Here is a 19,802-nt window from a genome sequence, read left to right as displayed (position 1 = left end):
TTCAAAATACTAGAGTATTGACATATTCATTCAAATTGTAACGTTTAACTAGAATTTAAAAACGAAAAACAGAATGTTGTAGTTTTACGTACCACAAAAGTTTCCTTTTTCCATCTACTTTTTCCTTATATATTTATTATGGTTTTTTGTAAGTTCCATGGCAAATGAGGATCCTTCAGGTGCGAGGCCTCGGGCGATCGCCCTCTTGGCCCACCCATTGCTACGCCTCTGGTTGCCGTTTCCTTACTTTTACTACTCTTCTACTGTCTCTGTATATTTTCCTTTCTCTCCTCCCCTGTTCTGCCTTCCTTTATTTGTTTTTCTCTCTCCCTCCGTTTCTCTCCCAATTTCTAGCTATCTTCCTCTTTCCTTCTTGCTTTCTTTCTACCCATTTTTCTCTCCTTCTTCCTTGCTGTTTCTTTCTTTCTATTTTTGCCTTTCTTCTTTACTGCATATTTCTAGCTGTCTTTCCCTGTTTCTTAATCTTTCTTGCTTTCCTTTCCTTTGTTTATCTCCTACTCTCTTACTCTTTCTTTTCTCCTCTTTTTGTCCTTGTTCTATATTCACTATTTCTAGATTTCTTCCTCTTCTTCTTTTTCCTTCTTCCTTGCTGTTTCTTTCTTCCTATTTTTGCCTTCGTTCTTTACTCCCTATTTTGGTCGTCGCCAAAGGTTTCCGGGTTCGTTACTCGGTGAAGGCACATAGTGGCTCGGATCCCACTTTAAACTGCATGCCCAGTCCCGATTAGCCTTACTGTGCATAAAGTGGACTTAAAAGGCCAAAATAATCAATCGGTGAAGGCACAAGTGGTTAGGATGCTATTTAAAACTACAGGAGTAGTCCCGATTAGCCTTCCTGTACATAAAATGAACTTAAAACCAAACTCAAATAAACAAATTTCCTATTTCTAGCTTTCTTCCTCATTTTCTCTTGCTTTCTTTCTACCTCTGCTTCCCTTCTTCCTTCTTGTTACATTCTTCCTACTTTTATCTTCATTCTTTACTCCCTCTATCTATCTTTTATCTTCTGTTCCTCTTTTTTCTTTCCCTGTTTCTCAATCTTCCTGTCTTTCTTCTCCTTTATCTGGATTCCTTTTTCAGTTCCTGTTTTCCATCTTTATCTTTGTATCCATCTTCTATCTCTCCTTCTATCACTCTATCAATTTTCCTCTTCTTTCTTCTCATCTCTCCTTCCCTCTGTCTCTTTCTCTGTGTGATTCTTGCTGAAAATTTCTCTTGTGGACTATTTGTGTAGGCAGGAAGGTGGGCTTAGTCCAGAATCCACCCTTTTCCATCCGACGGTGTCGCCTCTGTTTGCTTCGAAAGCATGCCTCACCCTGGAACCAACTCTTTCATATCTAGCGACAGGCTCCCGCCTTATTGACATTCTCTACGGGAGAGCATTCTAAAGGAATCCAATCAAGATGCTAAACATAGATTCCTTTCGACCTACCCAGCAATATTTTATATTTTACGTCAAGCGCCTTGCATTAGCATGGATAATTCAGAGTCCAGAACCTGACTTCCAAGACACTTGACCTGCACGTAAGACCTGGAACGAAATGATGCTTATGTATGCACCCCATGTTTTAGGCAGCCCCACATGTGTTTCATATGTACACAGTTGAATAGGCCAGAGATAGAGAGCGCCCCTACCATTCGGAACGCCAGTGTAGCCAGGTCTTGAGAAATTAGAAAGGCGACCATGGACTTTCTACTCCTCGGCAAGGTACCGTTAAAGGTAGACGCTGAGGTGTTCCGAATGCCCGAGTGCCGGTTGAGGGATCCTGAGTTGCCAGCAGTGATACCAACCCTAGCATAATGGTGCTAAACACGACACAATTTGAACTTTGTCGGCACCTACTAGGGATGGGCAATATCGAAAATTTTATATCGCGATATATCGTCAAGAAAATATCGTCACAGACGATACGATACGGTATTTTTTCCGTATCGTGATATCGGCGATATACATGTATCATATCCACGCCGACAAGATATATATCGACAAAATATCGTCACGATATATCGACAAAATATCATGACAATATATCGCCGACACGATATAAATCGTTAAAGTATCGTGACGATATATCGTCTAGTTGATATCGTCTGGATGATATTTTTTCAATATCGCGATGTATCATCGTCTGGACGATATACTAACGCCCAACACTAGCACCTACCACCCTGTCTTTGACATAATGATAAAAAATTGTATCATCTGCAAACGCGCCTCTCTACGGGACAGATAAATTGAATTCAAAGTTATATAGGGTGGCCCAAGTAGGTATACAGTACCAGTGACTTTATTCATCAACAATTAATGAACAACAACAACAAGTTATGGTAGTACTACGACTGTGTACTTTCAAATTACCAGCCATCATTCATAGTATCAATATATCTGAAAAGGATTATGAACTTACAAAAAACAATGCCAGGCCGACAGTGGCATATACTGTATACCTACTTTTGGGCCACCCTGTATTATGAAAAAGTATATATTTTTAAAAAATCCGCAGATCTTATTTGTGCGGACATGTTTCAAACAAAAGGTAGCATGCCGATCCAGGGGCAAGTTTTTTTTTCGGCCACACCCTCTCTTTTTAAATCTTCTTTATCCTTCCTTACAGGTCACCAGAAACATCTTATTGAACGAAATTGGTAGATAGTTGTGGTCACAAATAAAACAAGCCTTTCCTTGTCGTCGAATTTTTTCAAACTTTTACAAGCGCTATATAGAAATAGAACCCATGTTATTCGTTAAACCATTGTAATTAATTTAATGGGAGAAATTCCAAATATTGTTTAACTATAGTAAATAATCAACAACGCACGTTCAACCCACCCCCCCCAGATAGATGCATAAATTGAACTTAAAAACTAAGTCATCCGAAAAAATAATAACAATAAATTAATAAAATCTATATAATAATAATATAAATAATACTAATAGTACTACTAAAAAAGTAAAAAGTAAAGTGCTCCCCTGTGCTTTGCACCACGCCATGAAGTCGTATAGTGGGTGTGGAGTTTGTACCCCACACTTTCTTGATCACGGCCGGAGGTGGGGGTGATGTGATCAGCACCACGCCCCTGGCCGCCTTTTACCCCCAGAGTTTCCTACAGGTACCCACTTTATGCGGCGCTGGGTGGACGCAGGAGCCGCTTGAACAGGTGGAAAAAATTGAGGTTTTTTCCTGCCGGGGATCGAACCAAGTCTCTCACATGGTAGTCAGACGCCATAACGACTATTATAATATAAATAATACTAATATTAATAATAGATCCCAGCACAATTTATTCGCATTGACCATAATTTTGAGAGTTTAATCAGCTCTTTTCCTGATCGGGAGGTTGGCAACGCTGGTTGCCAGTGTGCTTGGTTGCGCGATCCAAAAAAACTCAACTTGATCTCAGTCCTCAGTCGGTCTGAAGCAGGTGGGGTGCACAGGTGTGCTAAGGATTACAAGTGTTAAAGCCCCCTCGACATCGTCTGCACAGCGCCCCCTACCGGAAGGAACGTGAGGGACAGGAACCCAACATGGGGGTCCATCCATCGGCAACGTAACCACACTGTACGGATATTCCTGGTGTTTTGTGAAACGATTGACCTATTGGCGGTGCTTCGCTAGTGTACGCAGTGTTATTAGTTTTGTCCAAACTTGTTTCGGCAAAATATCTGGATAGAAGCGAAAATATAGTGTTAGTGGTGTTTTTTGTGTGAATCAGTGTGTGGTGTTTTAATGCACGAGACATGTTGCCAAAGAGGGACTTCCTAGTGTGTCTAGGATTATTTATAGGACTTATAGTATGTGCTAAAGCAGGTAAGTGTCTACTGAAGTTCCTATTTCTGGTGTCATCTATTTCTAGCTGAAACTTAGTTGTCAAATTTTCCATTTGGGGTTGTATTTATCACTTCCTGTTTCTCAAGTATTACAGGAACTGTTGACAAAAATTGATAGAAATATAATCCAACTTTGAAATGTCAATTTAACATATAAGGAATTGATGGAGGTTGTAGCCTCGTTCAAAAAACACTGGATCTGCGAAAAGAACTGGAAATGCAACCATATATCCACTTTCAGAAAATATCGGATAAGTACGTGCAAGAATATATTGTTCTGTGTGATAAATCATATTTTAAAACAAACGTTGGGACATGAGTTGTTTCAAACAACCTCCACGGGATATTTCTTTGCATCCGTGTACGTACACTTGTCAGAACATGGTAGATTCATACTTGACCACGAGTGTTCGACTCACGATCTCGTGGGTTCGAGTCTCGCTTATTATTGTTCTTTCATCCTCATTGCCGTGATTGACCTGAAAGAGGTAGGTAAAGAAAGTTAAGGAATCAAAATGCAAATACTAGCATTTCTGCAGTGAACTATATGAAGCTAATTGATTTCGTAGGAGCTCCATGCAACACATATTTCAACAAGCGATGGAAAACAATGTTGATGGATATGAAGACAAAAAATAAGTAGGAAGATGGAATTAAATGTTAGTAGTCTTCAACAAATGTGTTTCTTGAGGCTTTTATGTGAAATTGTTTAAAGCTTCAAGAGGTGCAGAGCGAGTTAGAACTTTCCGCTTGATTGTGTATGGATGGGTTGATAAAGGGTAGTTGAATATACTATATGGATTTGATGCACTTATTCCTCAATGCAAGCTGTTAAATTACAATGTTTATTCGAGACAATTGCGAATTATACACTATTGAAGTGTATTCGGAACTGATCATAGGCGTAACTTGGCGGGGGCAAGGGGGGCACTTGACTCCCAAAAATATTAAGGTTACCTAATTTAAAAATTATGGATACTTTTCTAAATCTCCTGGAACCTGAGTAGCAAATTATTGAAGAGGATATTTTATGATTGCGCAATGTAAGTTACTCAGCAAAATAGTTCTGGACTTTTTACAGGATGGAAAACTTTTTGAGCCTGGCTCCCAAAATCTCAAATTTGATTCTGCCCCCGAAAGTTAAGTCCCAAATTTGATTCTGCCTCCCAAAATTAAGTCCCAAGTTTGATTCTGCCCCCCAAAATTAAGTCCCAAGTTTGATTTCGCCCCTCCAAAGTTACGCCCTCGGAACTGACCTTAAAGTATTGATTATTATTTTTATTTAAATGATATATATACAATGAAGATCATTCTGTACTACATATTGGTCAAAAGCAGGCGCTCTTTAAGTCCTTCTATTGCATTAACGCGACTCTGACTTGCCACTAAATGTTCAAAGTTCGAGTCTAATCATCCACCCTTAATGTCATCATTAACATTAACATAGATATATAAATCTATGCTTTTAAACCAAATTCCATAGAGAAAGTGTCCTTTGAGACCCAAAGTGTGTCGACCTCCTTGGTGGAGTAGTTATAACGCGCTATGACGCTAGGGGTACCGGGTTCGAATCCCGGCCTGGGCTCAGGTGTTCTTTGTGAGTGTCACTTCATCAATTTTATAATCAACGCATCCTCATCTTCGTGATTAGCGAAAAGTGGAGTAAAATAAATCAAACCAATCAATTAACGAGTTGAAACCCAAGGTTTGCCAAGAAGTACTCTTCTTGGGTGATATGTGGACAGAACATCGAGCCTCATTGCCGCTGTTTTCTTGTTTTTTACACTGGAGCCCACTACTTGAAGTAGCTCACCATTTGTCACGGTTTTTTGTGTCCCCACCGGAATCCAAATCCTGGACCGATCACACCAAAGATGATAACTTTTATATTTATATTAAATAACCTACCGTAAACAAGCAATACAAATGCATAATGACGAGAAGGAAATCCAGTAGTTCAGTAAGAGGAAAACATAAAATAACCTTAGGAGAAATGTTGAAAATGATAACATGGATGCCATGTCGTGATGAACGAAAATTGGGTGACTGAAAACCTTTCAGAAATCAATGATTTGCCGGAAAAGATGCAGTTCAGGAAGTGTCAAAGAAGGAACTACGTTCCAGCAACAGGTCTGGGACCACCAGTATACGTTGTGTTGCCTGGATAGCATGCTAGCGCACTTTCTGATAGCCCTCAGGTGGTGAAAGTAACATCATAGATTCCGAAACAGGTTGAGTCATTTAACGCGTATTAACGTTCTCTGAATGCGCCATATTTTCAAGAGATGTCCGTTTATTTGAAGAAAAAAAATGTACTAGAACTGGGCAAAGACATAATGGATGTCCTTTTGTATATTCTCCATGTATGGGCATATCTGTCAAGATTGGGCTGTCGCGCAGTAACCGCTCTGGTTACCAAGCAGTTTGAGTGTTCGATTCACGATCTATAGCCACCTTGAGGTTGTAGGTTCGAGTTGCGGTATGTGTGTACCTTTGTGAGTGTCAAAAAGATAAAGTGCTCAGCTGTACTATGTACCACGCCATGAAGGCGTATAGGGGGTGGGGGGTTAGGGGTCCCTCACTTTCTTGATCACGGCCGAAGGTGGGGCTGATGTGATCAGCACCACGCCCCTGGCAGCCTTTATCCTTCAGAGTTTCCTCCAGGTACCCACTTCATATGACTCTGGGTGGGTGCCGGAGCCGCTTGAACAGGTCGAACTCGGATCTCTCGCATGGTAGTCAGACGCCCTAACGACTGAGCTACCACGACTAAAATCTTTGTGAGTGTCCCTTCATCAATTACATATAATCTTCATTCATCACCATTGTCGCGATTAACCGTAATAAGCACAAAAGCGATGTAAAATAAGGAAAATTCTAAAGCATCGTGCCATGTAAGTAAAGGCGTGGATCGAAAGCTCTATCTCCATCTATATATTCAGGATGGCGACAGTGCAACTATCAGTAGGAAAACGTTGCTAATCTGATATGATAGGCCTCAGAGTATCTTGTGCTGGGTAACTAAGGGAAACTTCCACAGAATCCGCTAAGGATCAAACTAGAGCTTCCTGTACGCTATTCAAGAGCCTTACCGCTTCAACCATTGGGGTTAGGTTCGAGGGACAACAATCTCAGCTCTTAATTGAATTCTTAGCGATATTAAGAGCATGATTCAGGTTATGAAAATATGTCAGAACTCAGTTTCAAACATAGAAGTCCTCCCGGAAAATGAGTGACCAATCAGTCAGTTGTGAACAGACATCTTTTTGTCATTTTTGACTGATTTCGACCCTGGCCTCGCTATAATTCGAGTCTTTTTGTATGTCTGCGAGGAATAGCGGTCGCGCTTTGCTCGAAGCGGAGCCGCCTGGGGCATGTTGTTGACTACATCCACGGCAGGTGCCGGGGTCAAGTGACTGTTGAGCCAAACTCTCAACCCACTTTATTCGGTGGTTTAGTATAATGCCAACAGTGGCGTGCCCAAGGAGGGGTTGGTGGGGGTTATAACTCCCCCCTTTGGCCCAATATTCCTCAATAGAAGAACGTCAATGTTGGGAAAATGACTGAATGAGGGCGAACTACCAAGAAAAAAGTATTTCGAAAATCCTGGGGCTAGAACCACGATAATTGCGGGATTTAAACAATGCAGGAGTTTGATTGATTTATTTTTCTTCGCTTTTCTGCCACTTTTGGCTAATCGCGGAGATGATGTTGAGGGATAACATGATGAAATTGAATAAGGGACACTCACAATCAATACCCATGACTAGACCGAGATTTCAACCCGGGACATCTGGCGTCGTAGCGCGTTTCACTAACCACTCCGCCACGGAGGCCGGCGCAATAAAGGTGCATCAACTTCATAACGAACAGCCCGTATAGAACTAAGAGAGAAGGTTGTCTAAATGAAGAATAAGAAATACGAAAATAAGAAATATTATTAATATCCAGAAAACTGTGAACATTCTTATGAATACTAACATAGATTAAGAGTATTTGAAAGTAAAATCCTTAGAAAAATAGTTGGACCTGAAAGGGATGAGGAGACAGGTGATTGGAGAAGGTTACATAATTTAGAACTGCATTCATGTCCAGATATTATTAAAATGATTAAATCAGAAGACTTAGGTGGGCAGGCCATGTGGCACGAATGTAAGATGAAAGAAAAGTTTACAGGATTGTTGTGGGGAAGCCTTATGGTAAGAGACCTGTAGGAAGGCCAAGGCGAAGATGGAAGGATAACGTTGAGACGAACCTAAAGAAAATCGGTAAGGATGGAATAGATTGGACTGATCATGCCCACGATAGGGAAAGCTTGTGTTGCTGCAACCATAAACCTTCGGGTTTAAGAAGGCTAGAGAGTTAGTGATATTTAGTAAGTTAGCTTCTTGATGGATTTCTAACCTGATCTAATCTTTTAGAATTAATTTTAGCATTGGGTCTCTAGAAATGACAAATTTTCAACTTAGCCGTTGTTGAAACAAGTCTTCATTTCTGTGACGTATAGGACTCAATTCTTTGCAGAAAATTGAAGACACATTCGTACCGTCAGGGTAAAGACCATTCCAACAGTTTCCACTTCATGACATTAGAATGGACAGTTATTTGCACAATAATAGTGTATCGTGCCGGTCTTCGTAAAGCCAGTGATCCCAGGTACGGACTCTATTTCACCAGCTCATTATTCATCTTCATAGCTTGATGAATATAGGAGGTAGAAAAGCGACGTAAAATTACCGAAATACAAATAAATACAGTAGCGTAGATTCGTAATCGTGAGGTACAATGCAGCAGAATTGTATGTTGTTTCCCTGTAGCAAATGCTACATTGTGTGACACCTCTGTCACGTTGTACGTAGTTTTGTCCTATAAGGATGTTCTGTGGTTACAGCAACGGATTCGTTATGTTTACGAGCCCTGATGCGAGTGTTGCTGTCTTTGTTGTCGAGCATGTTGAACGTTTGACTCCCGGTCTCACCATCGTGGGGTTCTGGGTTCAAGTCCAGACCTCGTCCTGGGTGATTCTCTGTGAATATCCCTTGATCAATTTCATCTATTTAAAATTCAATCTTATCCTCGCTATTAGCCAAAAGAGGCATAAAAGAAACCCACAAACATATAATGTAATGTGTTGCTTTTGACATGGTAATGGCAACTGAAGATATACTAAAGTATATAAATCTAGCAAATTCCATTATGGAAGACCTGAAAAAAGTAAACAATTAGAAATAGAGAATCTTATTGGTCTTTAATCTTAAATGGCGTCATATATATATATATATATATATATCTGGTATTTCTTATCTGCAGAGTACAATCTCTGTTATTGCTAAAAAAATAATGCAAATTAATTTTTACAACCGATAAGGTAAAACGAGGAGAGACGCCGCACCTTTTCATAACTGAATAGAAAAAAAACATCTCTGCTTTTGTGAAAATTTATCGACATGAAAACATAACTACAGTCCTTGCACTTTAAGAAAAAAAATAATTGGCATCCATTAGGAAGAATTTAAATGGATATTTTTTCAAATTACAAAAGCATTGAATTTTGAGTGTCATGAAAAACACGAGGAGAGATGCCGCACTGACTCACTTCTGTCTCTTTAAGTTCTTCTCACGAACATTCTTCCTTCCACAGTCCACACACATTGTTCCATACACAGTGCAGGTTTCATGTAACCATTTTGAACACGTAACACACTGGATCCAGTCAGATTTGGAAGCCGTGAGGAAGTAATTCTCCAAGCATTCCACACAATTGTTGATGTCTTGCTCAGATCCACTCGCTGTAGCATCTGGCGCAGGTTGCTTTGTGCCGGTTGTTTTTTCTTTATGTCCTGTTTTGATCCTGGAAGTTGATTGCGAGTTTTTTGATTTCATATTTGCAAGTCTGGAAGCGGAATTGAGCACTTCGGCTGACTGTTTGAACCTTTTACCTTGACGAGGAACTTCCGGAATGGGACTCAGCTGGCGGAGGTACTTACTGGGGCTTTCCGTGGGTGTAGAACTACAGGTAGATGTTGAAGGGTTTGAATTTATTCCTGGTAATTGATTCTGGGGCACAAAATGAGGTTGTTGAGTTACTTTTGGTGTCAGTTGTGTTGCTTGCGAGGTTGTTGGTTTAACTGTGACAGGAGAGAGACTTCCTTAGGTACTCGATGAAGGTGACTCTAGATCCTGCGAATCATTATGGTCAGATATTATGGTGTGGGTGGATGAAAGTGGACTAGGACCTGACTGACAAGCACCAGAAAAGGAAAAGAAGTAATAGGGAACAGCATTTGAATTCAAAGGGTAAATGCCACAGGCTCGGAAACCTGAAATGGCATTTCCAACAGAAGCAGCTTTATTCCACGCCGCACCAATGAGAGAGCCTGCTTGGTATCTTGTGATATTTCTGTCTTTATGGGTTCTCATCCATGATGTTGCTTCCTTGTTGTAATATGATTTTACTGGACCAAATACAGATCGGTCCAAGGGTTGAAGGGCTTGTGTAGTGTGACTTGGCAAACACAAAACAATAACACCGACTTCAGCCGCATACTCCAGAAGCTCTAATGCATGGACATGTGATGAATGGCCATCTAGGAGTAGAAGCGTTTTGCCTGGATGTTTCCTGGGAACAAAGTGTTCTTTGAACCATTTCATGAACAGATCAGCACTGATGTACGACGATTTAGGGTTCATGTAGACATCGGATCCTGCAGGAAGTCCATCAACGAATTCAGGTTTTTTATTCACACCTTTCATAATAAGAACAGGAGGAAGAAACGTTCCTTCTGCACTGCAACACCCTATCAGCGTCACATTTTCTCCCCTTTCTTTTGGAGTCAATGTGTGCACAGTCTTTGCACCTTTGGAGGTCACAACCTTTCTAGGTCTGTTAATGAGTGGGAATCCTGTTTCATCGACGTTAAAAATGTTACCTGGTTTATTCATTAGATCGTGTTCTTCCATAACCTTTTCTAGCAACGTAAAATAGTTTTTCACATCTTCACGATTCATTCCTTGAGCTCTGTTGATAGAGAGGCCTTGAGCTTGTCGCAAAGAAAGTTCAGGATTTCTCCTCAGGAAGGAATTTAACCATACGTTTCCTGCCATCTGCGATTCATGCGAGAACGTGTGTTTAATATTTAATTTTTCAGCAAATTTGTACGCCAGCACCCTAACTGCTTGTCTGTCTGGAGCGAAACCTGCTGCACCTAGACGTTGAATATGGGAAACTAATTTCTTTTCATTATGTGCACCGAAAGCCCCTTCAGGTCCAAGACTCTTCTTGGAGAAATCGCCTTTTTCAATCCTTCGACATATGGTTCTCGCTGGAATGCCGTAATATCGTTCAGCTTCTCTTTTCCCTATGTCCCCGGCTTGCACTCTTGTACATGCCTCTTTCAGGGTCTCATCAGACCACGAAGCTCTAGCAGATCTTCTTCTGTATGTGTTGGGCATCTTGAATTCTGAAAATAATAAGAAACGAGTGCTTAGAAACTTTTAGACAATTTAATATTTAAGTACACTCTATTTTACATAACTTATATACAAGCATAAATAACATGTGTATATTGTTGTGTTTGTATTGCATTCTTTGTTAAAATACATAGCCTACAGTATATGTAACACTGTGTTCAAAATATTCAACGTGTCAAAAGGTGAAATAAATGACACTGTACACCTTATAATATGAGGGTGAGAAAAGTGCGGCATCTCTCCTAACAGAAAAATGTGCGGCATCTCTCCTTTGTTTCACTGCGGCAACAATCCTTTTTCGAGAGGAGAGATGCCGCACCAATTGCTTTTTACTGGTTTTGTAGTTTCAGTGCAAAATCGAGCGAAAGGTAATCTAAATACTCTAACAAGTATTCTATAAAATATTTGTCACGTAGAAACTAGCGTGCACTCTATTAGGATATATCACACTTACCTTTCATAAAATTTCGAAGGTCAATTCACCAGGAAATTTTCATATGAAGGCGCCCCACTCCTTTCCACTTCACTTCACTCGTCTCTACTGCACTGGCGTGGAGGAATGAACGACAGTTACACATCCTTGTAGAATGTTGCTGCCATCTGATGTGTACTAGGCAAACTACAGCATGTGCGGCATCTCTCCGCCTGCGGCGTCTCTCCTCGTTTTACCTTATCTATAGAACATTACATTACTTATATTATTCTCTGTGGCCCATGAACCAGGATAAGATGTGTAAGATACGGATTTCCGTGAGGGTGTGAACATTTCTTTTATCACTTGTAAACACTGGGCAGAGAACAGTGTGGCACACCGACCTGCTTTTGTAACCGGAACGTCCATATATATGTTTAGAGTCATAGAAACGAGTTGGTTTGTTCAGTCGTTGGAACGTATGTGTGAATTTTTACAGTCGGCATTGGTTAAATAGCGGTACTTTGATGTGGCGATGGGAAAAGAGAAGCATTAGAAAAGATAGGCATGGACAAGAACAATTGACTGTTTGTGGATCGCAACTATTGAGCTGCAACATTAATCCCTTGGGGGAAATAAATGGCTGCTACAGTAATCAGTGGGTTGGTAGGGTTATTTTCTAAGGGGAAGTCACATTAAATATAAGTACCTTTAAATATCATGTAAAATGTTCGCATTTGGGGTGAAATAGTATGTATGTGTGTACGATTTGCTTGTTTACTTAGGGCCGCTGATTGCAGTGATATATCCTCGCTCCCTCAACCCTCCCAATATTTTTGTCACAAGAACCCAATTTATGTTAATTACGGAACTAAATTTACTGTTTCACACCGGTATAAACGTTACACCCCCATCTAAAAAATTCTGGATGAACCTCTGGCCAGCTAGCCCCAGCATCGTCCCTAGGGATAAGAATATATATCTACCTGTAACGTTAAAACTTACCCCAAAATTACGGTGGGCTTTTTACTATTAAATTTGCGAGATGACAATTGTCTGAAACTATGCTCGGGAAGGTACTGCAAAATTGTATTGAAAAAAGGATTATAACGAAATATGTAGCCTTTCACGGAAGTTCGTCAATCTTGAGGAATCATCTACATTGTGTTCTTGGTTACTTGGCGTGATTCTTAAAATGAATGCTGATGAAACAGATTTTCGACACTAAGATTTATGGCTTGGTAGCTTGACACCAGGGGTTACCAAACTTTTTCGTTTCACGGCGCTCTTAATGTTTCAAGATTTTTTCCGCGGCGCCCAAGTCAGGATGTAAGCCTATGTCTACACTTGCAACGCTCAGTTAGTGTGGTTTCTTGCCTTAAGTTGAAAAACAAACACCTATTTCAAATTCAGAAACATTTTATGTGTAAATAGTACTGAAACCATCTGTAGACTAACAAGTAAGTGTCATTTCAGTGAAAATTTGAAACATTTCGCGGGACCCCTGTAGACCATTCACGGCTTCCAATGAAGCCGCGGCGCAAACTTTGGGATCCACTCCGTTACACTAACCACTCCACCAAGAAGGTCGGTTTGAAGAACTGCCCATTTATCGGTGACTACTCTAAGTGGTAATATTATTTATTTTTGCAACTATAGCCTAGCTGAACAGTTAAGACTTATACCGAGTGTGTTTTGTTTCTTTTACCTTACCATACTCGCGTTGAGATCTCCACGATAACGTTTTGATTAATATACTTTTAATTCACAGAACTAACTAGAGATGGCACTGTAGTTTTGTCTCGTTTTCTAAAAGGTCATCTCGGTCTCATACATATAATCCCTACATAGATATCAGGTTAAGATAATAAATATCCATATTCAGAAGATACACACACACACACACGTATAAATAATTAAACATGTGCGGGATTTTTCGTGCTTCCACGTCCAAACTTGTGGCAAATTCCAAGATGAAGAATTTCCTGACTAACCACGTTTGCCCACAGCTGAACGAGGCACGTTTCAGTATGCGATGCTAGCTGTGACCTGGTGACGCCTATGCGTGTTCCTCCAGCATAACTGTTCCGTAAGATTTGATTGCAGAGGGGCAAGACTCCCGCTGGGGAAGAGGATGCGACGAGACTTTAGGGTAAGTTTCACGGTAAACTTGCCTCGAAAGCGGTGCCGCTTATCGTTATCTGTCTACCGTGACCAAGACAACAGCTGGAAAAATGCGTCGGAGTTGCTGGATACGAAAGGTACGTATGTTCGCCGATGCGATACGTTTTGCGAAGGAAAAGAAAAATAAGCAGAGTCTGCGGTAATTGTAGCAGCTTGAATGTTGTGTAACTTAAACTCTCCGTTGTTTTGTAACACGTGGGTCACGAACTTGCCGCTTTGCCTGGTGTCTCTTCTTGTAGCCTTCAGCTGCAACGGTCAGGTGGGCAGGTCTTCAGGTTCGAATCCTGGAAAAAGTGTTTCTTTTTTTTGGATCCTTCGGACGCACTCAAGAAATAGGGCAGATTCTCTGCTAACGGGATGTTTATCTTTTGTACAAGTGATCTGGACAATGAATTTTCCAGTCATTTCCCTGTTTTCTACACGGCACTGAGACCCACCCAACCACGTAAATGGTACCTGGGGGCTAAAGGTGGCCGGGCGTGACGCTGATTATCACAACTATGGCTAAGATCAAGAATATGTGGAGCTCTATACCTCTACATCACCTCATTTACCTTCATGAATGTGTGCACTCGCACAGGGTCACCTTTACATTTTTTTGTTTTTTCTTTATCTTGTATACACTTTCATATTTCGACTAATTATCCAGTCAAAATATTGAGAAATCTAACGATGAATGAATTGTGGGGATAACATGCTCTCGGGTACTCGAAAGTTCTGGGTTCGAGTTCAGTCCAGAAGATAATACTGAAACCACTATTGTTTTTTACATGGTGTATAATGAAAAAAAGGATTTATATATACAGTATTTCTAACTCGTATTATCTTCTACTCCAAGCTTACTTGTTCTAAATACAAAATTCCAAGCTTGCACATTCGAGCGGTCGACCCAATATGATTTTGTGTCAGACATTCGAGTGAAACCACAACAGAATAGCACAGTGTTGTTTACCTTTCACTGGCATTTCTAAAAATATAATTTCGACAAATATCGCAGGTGAAAGGATTTTTCGTCATCATTCATGGAAATTTTCCGAATTGTTTTGTTAATATGACATTGTGATAATAAGTAATTGCCTTATAATTGTTTTTAGTAATTATAATATTTAAAATTGAACGGAACTTCATGGCACAATAGTCCTTTCAGAGCCTACCAATCTGCTTTCCACTGACTCAGCACATAGAGTCTGCTTTTGAACTTCGATAACAGAGTCCGCCACTATGCTTCAAGTAACCAGTATATTGTTCTTGAGATGTTGGATTAACGCCGACAATTGATTTAATGTAAGTATTAGGAGAAAAATCAGTGTAAAACAGGTCACTAAAAAGTAAAGGAAAGGCAATTGAGATTTATTTCATATCCTATTAATTGTATTTAAACCCATTTATAGATGAGGGTCAACCGTGAGTCATATTAACCCACGTTTTATTATTTAGTTAATAGTGCTAAATTTAACTAACTCATCATAAGAATGTAGTGACTATTCCAATTATATAATCAGCATTTAAATATGTGCCAATAATATCAAAGCTTCTTAATAAGCTAGATGTCTAATTATGTGCCTTCTCGTCGCCTACAGAAATATGTGATTCTAGTCATCTGTCACATAATTAATGAACATCACCTCTCCCTTTCCTTTAGTTGCAAAGTATTTCATATCCCGTGTTACACTGACAATTAGGTCAAATCGTATGTCCAGAAATAGAGGGACGCTGTCACAGAACGGATTGGTGCTTTGATACGCAATGAGAAACATGAAACTGGTGTTTACCCAGCATCTTGCAGACAATTAGGGAACCAATTGATGATAGCAGCGATGGAATTCAATGCGTTGGAAATGAAGTTTGACAGCCCGTGACACCTCAAGGCTGTTGAGCCACGGAGTTCAGTTTAGTAAATCGCTAACCAGAAATAATAATAATAATAATAATTAGAGCCCGGAAGTTCAGGCATTTATTTTCGTTAAAATAGGCAAGCAAAAAGGCATTTATAATGTGGAAAATAGGCACAGAAAATGAAAAAAGGCAAAATAAACCGAAAAAGGCACATTTGGAAAGCGCTTACTTTTATCTATAATTGCTGGCAAAATGTTAAAATCTACATTGGGAAGAGCATTTCAATTTTCTCCGTCTTGATTGCACATAACTACAAGGTGTTTTTTTAAGTTCTCAACATTCATTGATAGTCGTCTGTCAGAGAGAATGTTTTTCATAATAGAAAATGATTTTTCAACTTCGACAGAAGTTATTGGAGCATACATAAAACAAGCTAAAGTAGCTGGACTCATTATGGGTAACAGCATTTTCACCTTTTAGAATATCACAAATTGTTTTCAATTGTTTCAAGTCCTCATTTGCACTCACTACCCGTTTGCACTTTTCCGCAACAGCTGACCCCTTTTCTCCTGGCACTTCCATCATCTGCTGCATAGATTTCTCGAAGATTTTCATGGATGCTATAATTGTAATTGTCTCTGGAAATGCACCATAATGTGCAAAAATAAACTTGAATAGCACAGGAGTTTTTTCACTTCAAGAATTGAAGCCGCTTCATTTTCTGGAAGAGCATCTATCACCTCACTGATTTTTTCAAGGTTGTTAGCATAATATATAGCTGCTGATAAAACTAAGCTCAGATGCAACTTCCTTAAATTTTCGGGTTCGAGAGGGAGATTTCAGAAATATCTTTTTTGTGTTCGAAATCAGCCTGTCCACTTCAGCAGTCAATCATGCACAAGGATATGTTAACCGAAAGGCAATATCCTATCTGAGCATGAAATACATTTTCTCACACTTTTCTCCTTCAGCAATGTTGAAACATGCATGAGTTTAATATTACTTAAATAAGGCGAAAATTATTCACATAATAAACGGAAGAAAAATAAATGCCAACAACGTTTTTTGAGAGAAAAATAATTTATATACACATTTTTTTAAAAAAATGGCCAAATTTCACTGAAAAAGGCAAAAATAGGCAATATAATTAAAAATAGGTAGTGGGGTCCCAAATAGGCAAAATAGGCAAAATGAAAGGGCTTCTAAAACATTCGAAACAACATAAGAAACGTATATCCGGAAAAATTTTATCAATATATGCAGTAGATAAAAAGAGGCATTTTGCCAAACTTCCGGGCTCTAATAATAATAATATAAGAGCAGCGGTAGCTCAGTTAGTAGAGGATCTGGCTACCATGTGGAAGACCCGGATTCGAATCCTGGAACAGGTAATCTGAACCAGGAGTTTTCCCAGTCATTTCCCTGTTTCTGCGCAGCTCTGAGGCCCACCCCAACCTCTGAATGGGCACCTTCGGGCAAACCCTCCACATCACCCCAAATGCCTTCGTGGCATGTGTGCACACGCACAAGGGTACCTTTACGCAGTGGCGTACCCAAGGGTGGGAGGGGGTTGGTGGGGTTATAACCCCCCTTTGGCGCAGCATTCCTTAAAAAAATAATGTCAAATGCAGGAAAAGATGGCAAAATAATGATTTATACAAAAAAAAGCATAAGTAACGCCCCCTTTCGAAAATCCTGGGAACGCCACTACCTTTACGTACTTTACTTAATTTTTTATTTATTTTTATTTGATGTGTTGTTTTAAGTCCACTTTATGCACAGTAAGGCTAATCGGGACTGGACCTACAGTTTAAAGTGGGATCCGAACCACTTGTGCCTCCACCGGATCGAACCCGGGGTACTTTACTTAATAATAATAATAGCGGAGTGGTTAGTGTATTGTCATATAAACCAAACCCAGTAGTTTATAATCCTGGTTACGACGTATTTTTCCAACCATCTAATTCATATTGTGTTCTTCCTTCTCATTACTATAGTTTAAAATGGACGTAAAAAAGCGACAAAAAATAACCAGTGTTGATGATCATAAAAATCCTGTTCCTTGAAAATTGTAGAAAAAGAAACTTGAAACATGAAAGGGAAATTTTGTATTCTAATTTCCGTTTCTTCACCGAAAGGAATGTGTCCCTTGGAGTGCCGCAGACAAACTCTTGACCAACTTTTCTTTTCCTGGACTGCAGGAATCCAGCGCTCGTCTCCTGCCTTGGAGGCGGATAACGGAAGTCAGCGCCAGAATCCCGCAATGTTACCTGGGAGGAAGCTCCTAACAACATCGTAAAGTTGGGAATGACGAGATATGGGACTAAGGTGTGCGACATTGAATCGGGAGCAGTGTTGCTAACCCGAAACTTAAAATACTTCTATTTGTTAGTCTGGGTTCTCGTGCTTTGGTGTGTGAGGGATTAACTTGTGCCAAGTTTCTAATGTTACATCTGTATAGTGCTGTGGGTCACTGGCGTACGCAGGATTTTCTTCGGGGGTTAGCTGGAATTGTAAAAGTGGATGCTACATAGGTGCCTCCTAGGGGGACGGCATACACAATAATATATTCCGTATATTTAGAACTTAGCGCTATCAAAAATTGTTGTCTGAGTTATTTCAAGCGGGTTTACATTTACCACTCTGGTTTTGCCCGAGTTTTTCACTGCTTTTGTTTGAAAATGTTGATTTTCCCAAGATTTCGGATGCCAGTGCAGTGGATAGTGTAGATAGTGTCAACTATTCAGAAGTTTTAGGTATAACCAAATGGTTAGACTTTTGGTCTTAGTGTGGGCCTCCCCGATGGCGTAGTGGTAACGTAGTCGCCTTGTAATCAAGGGGTCCCGGGTTCGATACTCGATCCCACTTTAAACTGTAGGTCCAGTCCCTATTAACCTTCCTGTGCATAAAGTGGACTTAAGGAACAACAACAATCCAATTCAATTTCGACTTTAGTGTGAGTTGTCCTGGGTTCAAACCCGTTGATATCCCAGCTGAGTTGATCCAATATCGTGATGACAATTGGAGAGGTGCTTCAAAAGTATTAGCATTGGGCCGCGTCAGGCATACTAAACAATAACAACGGATTGGATTGAATTTGTTTATTTTGCGTCTCTTTTCTTCCTCTTTCGGCTAATCGCGACTATGGGGATGAATTGTGATAAGATGGAATGGATGAAGCGACAATCACTAACATATAGGCACGACACGAGAGCCCCACAGAGGATTGTATTGGCTGTGAATCCAGACGCCAGTGCCTAGCTAGTCTGCAACATGCAGTCCAAGGTGTACTACGTGTAAGGGAGGTTGATATCTGGATGTTTTGAGAAAGGGTCACCCCTTACAACCCACAGCGGCGACGGGACTCAAGGCTCTGACCTTACGTCATCCAATGACTTGGCTCCCTCGTAACAGAACGGTTAACGCTCTCACATTTGTTGCCAAGAGTCATGAGTTCGATTTCCGGTGAAGTTCCAAAATTTCGATGTGATTGTGGGAACAACTGGAGAGAAGGCTAGAAAGATTTATTCATTTGGTGTTTTAAGTCCACTTTATACACAATAATGCTAATTGGGACTGGACCTACAATTTAAAGTGGAATCCGAACCACTATGTGCCTCCACCGGGTATCGAATCCAGGACACCTTGATTACAAAACAACTCACGTGATGATCACGCATCACCAAGCTAAAAGTTTCTTGGCAGATTTGGACCCCTTCAAGGGCTGTTGCGACGTCGAGTTGCGTTTAGATTAGGCTCTGCGGAATAGATATTATACCATGGAATTTATTTTAGCTTTCCTACACAAAATATGGAAATAATTCTCAAGGTTAAACCCCCGACATCAAAGTATGAATCCCCTGTTACGACGAATTAGCTGCATCCGAATAACAAGAACCATACCTAATTACATTATCTGCTCTCCACACGTAAACTTCTACGTCATTAAGTACTTTTCATGCAAAATACTCAACACGTTATAAAATCTTTTGAACGTTTAACATTTTGCACTAAATGCATTTACCTGACTCCTATGAACAATTGTATATCA

The 19,802-nt window shown here is 40.1% G+C and overlaps 2 protein-coding genes across 2 annotated transcripts in view; one reads left to right on the top strand and one right to left on the bottom strand.

Moving 5' to 3' along the window:
• Positions 1 to 3,440: 3,440 nt before the first annotated feature.
• The window catches only part of LOC145978137 (uncharacterized), a 321,655-nt gene continuing 305,293 nt past the window's right edge, over positions 3,441 to 19,802 (top strand). The window contains exon 1 of the mRNA XM_083110578.1: positions 3,441 to 3,829. Coding sequence (XP_082966704.1) covers positions 3,760 to 3,829 — 70 coding nt within the window. The 5' untranslated portion in view covers positions 3,441 to 3,759. The remainder of the gene's footprint in view (positions 3,830 to 19,802) is intronic.
• On the bottom strand, positions 10,000 to 11,854 carry LOC145978402 (uncharacterized). Its single transcript, XM_083111021.1, has 2 exons — positions 11,774 to 11,854; positions 10,000 to 11,309 (listed from the first exon to the last, which is right to left on the bottom strand). Exons 1-2 carry the CDS (start codon positions 11,778 to 11,780, stop codon positions 10,000 to 10,002), a joined length of 1,317 nt encoding a protein of 438 aa, XP_082967147.1. The 5' UTR covers positions 11,781 to 11,854.

Source organism: Lepisma saccharinum, chromosome 24, assembly GCF_977018435.1.
Source record: "Lepisma saccharinum chromosome 24, izLepSacc3.1, whole genome shotgun sequence".
NCBI lineage: Eukaryota > Metazoa > Arthropoda > Insecta > Zygentoma > Lepismatidae > Lepisma > Lepisma saccharinum.
Note: the sequence above shows the minus strand (reverse complement) of the source record. Positions and strands in the feature narration are given on the sequence as shown.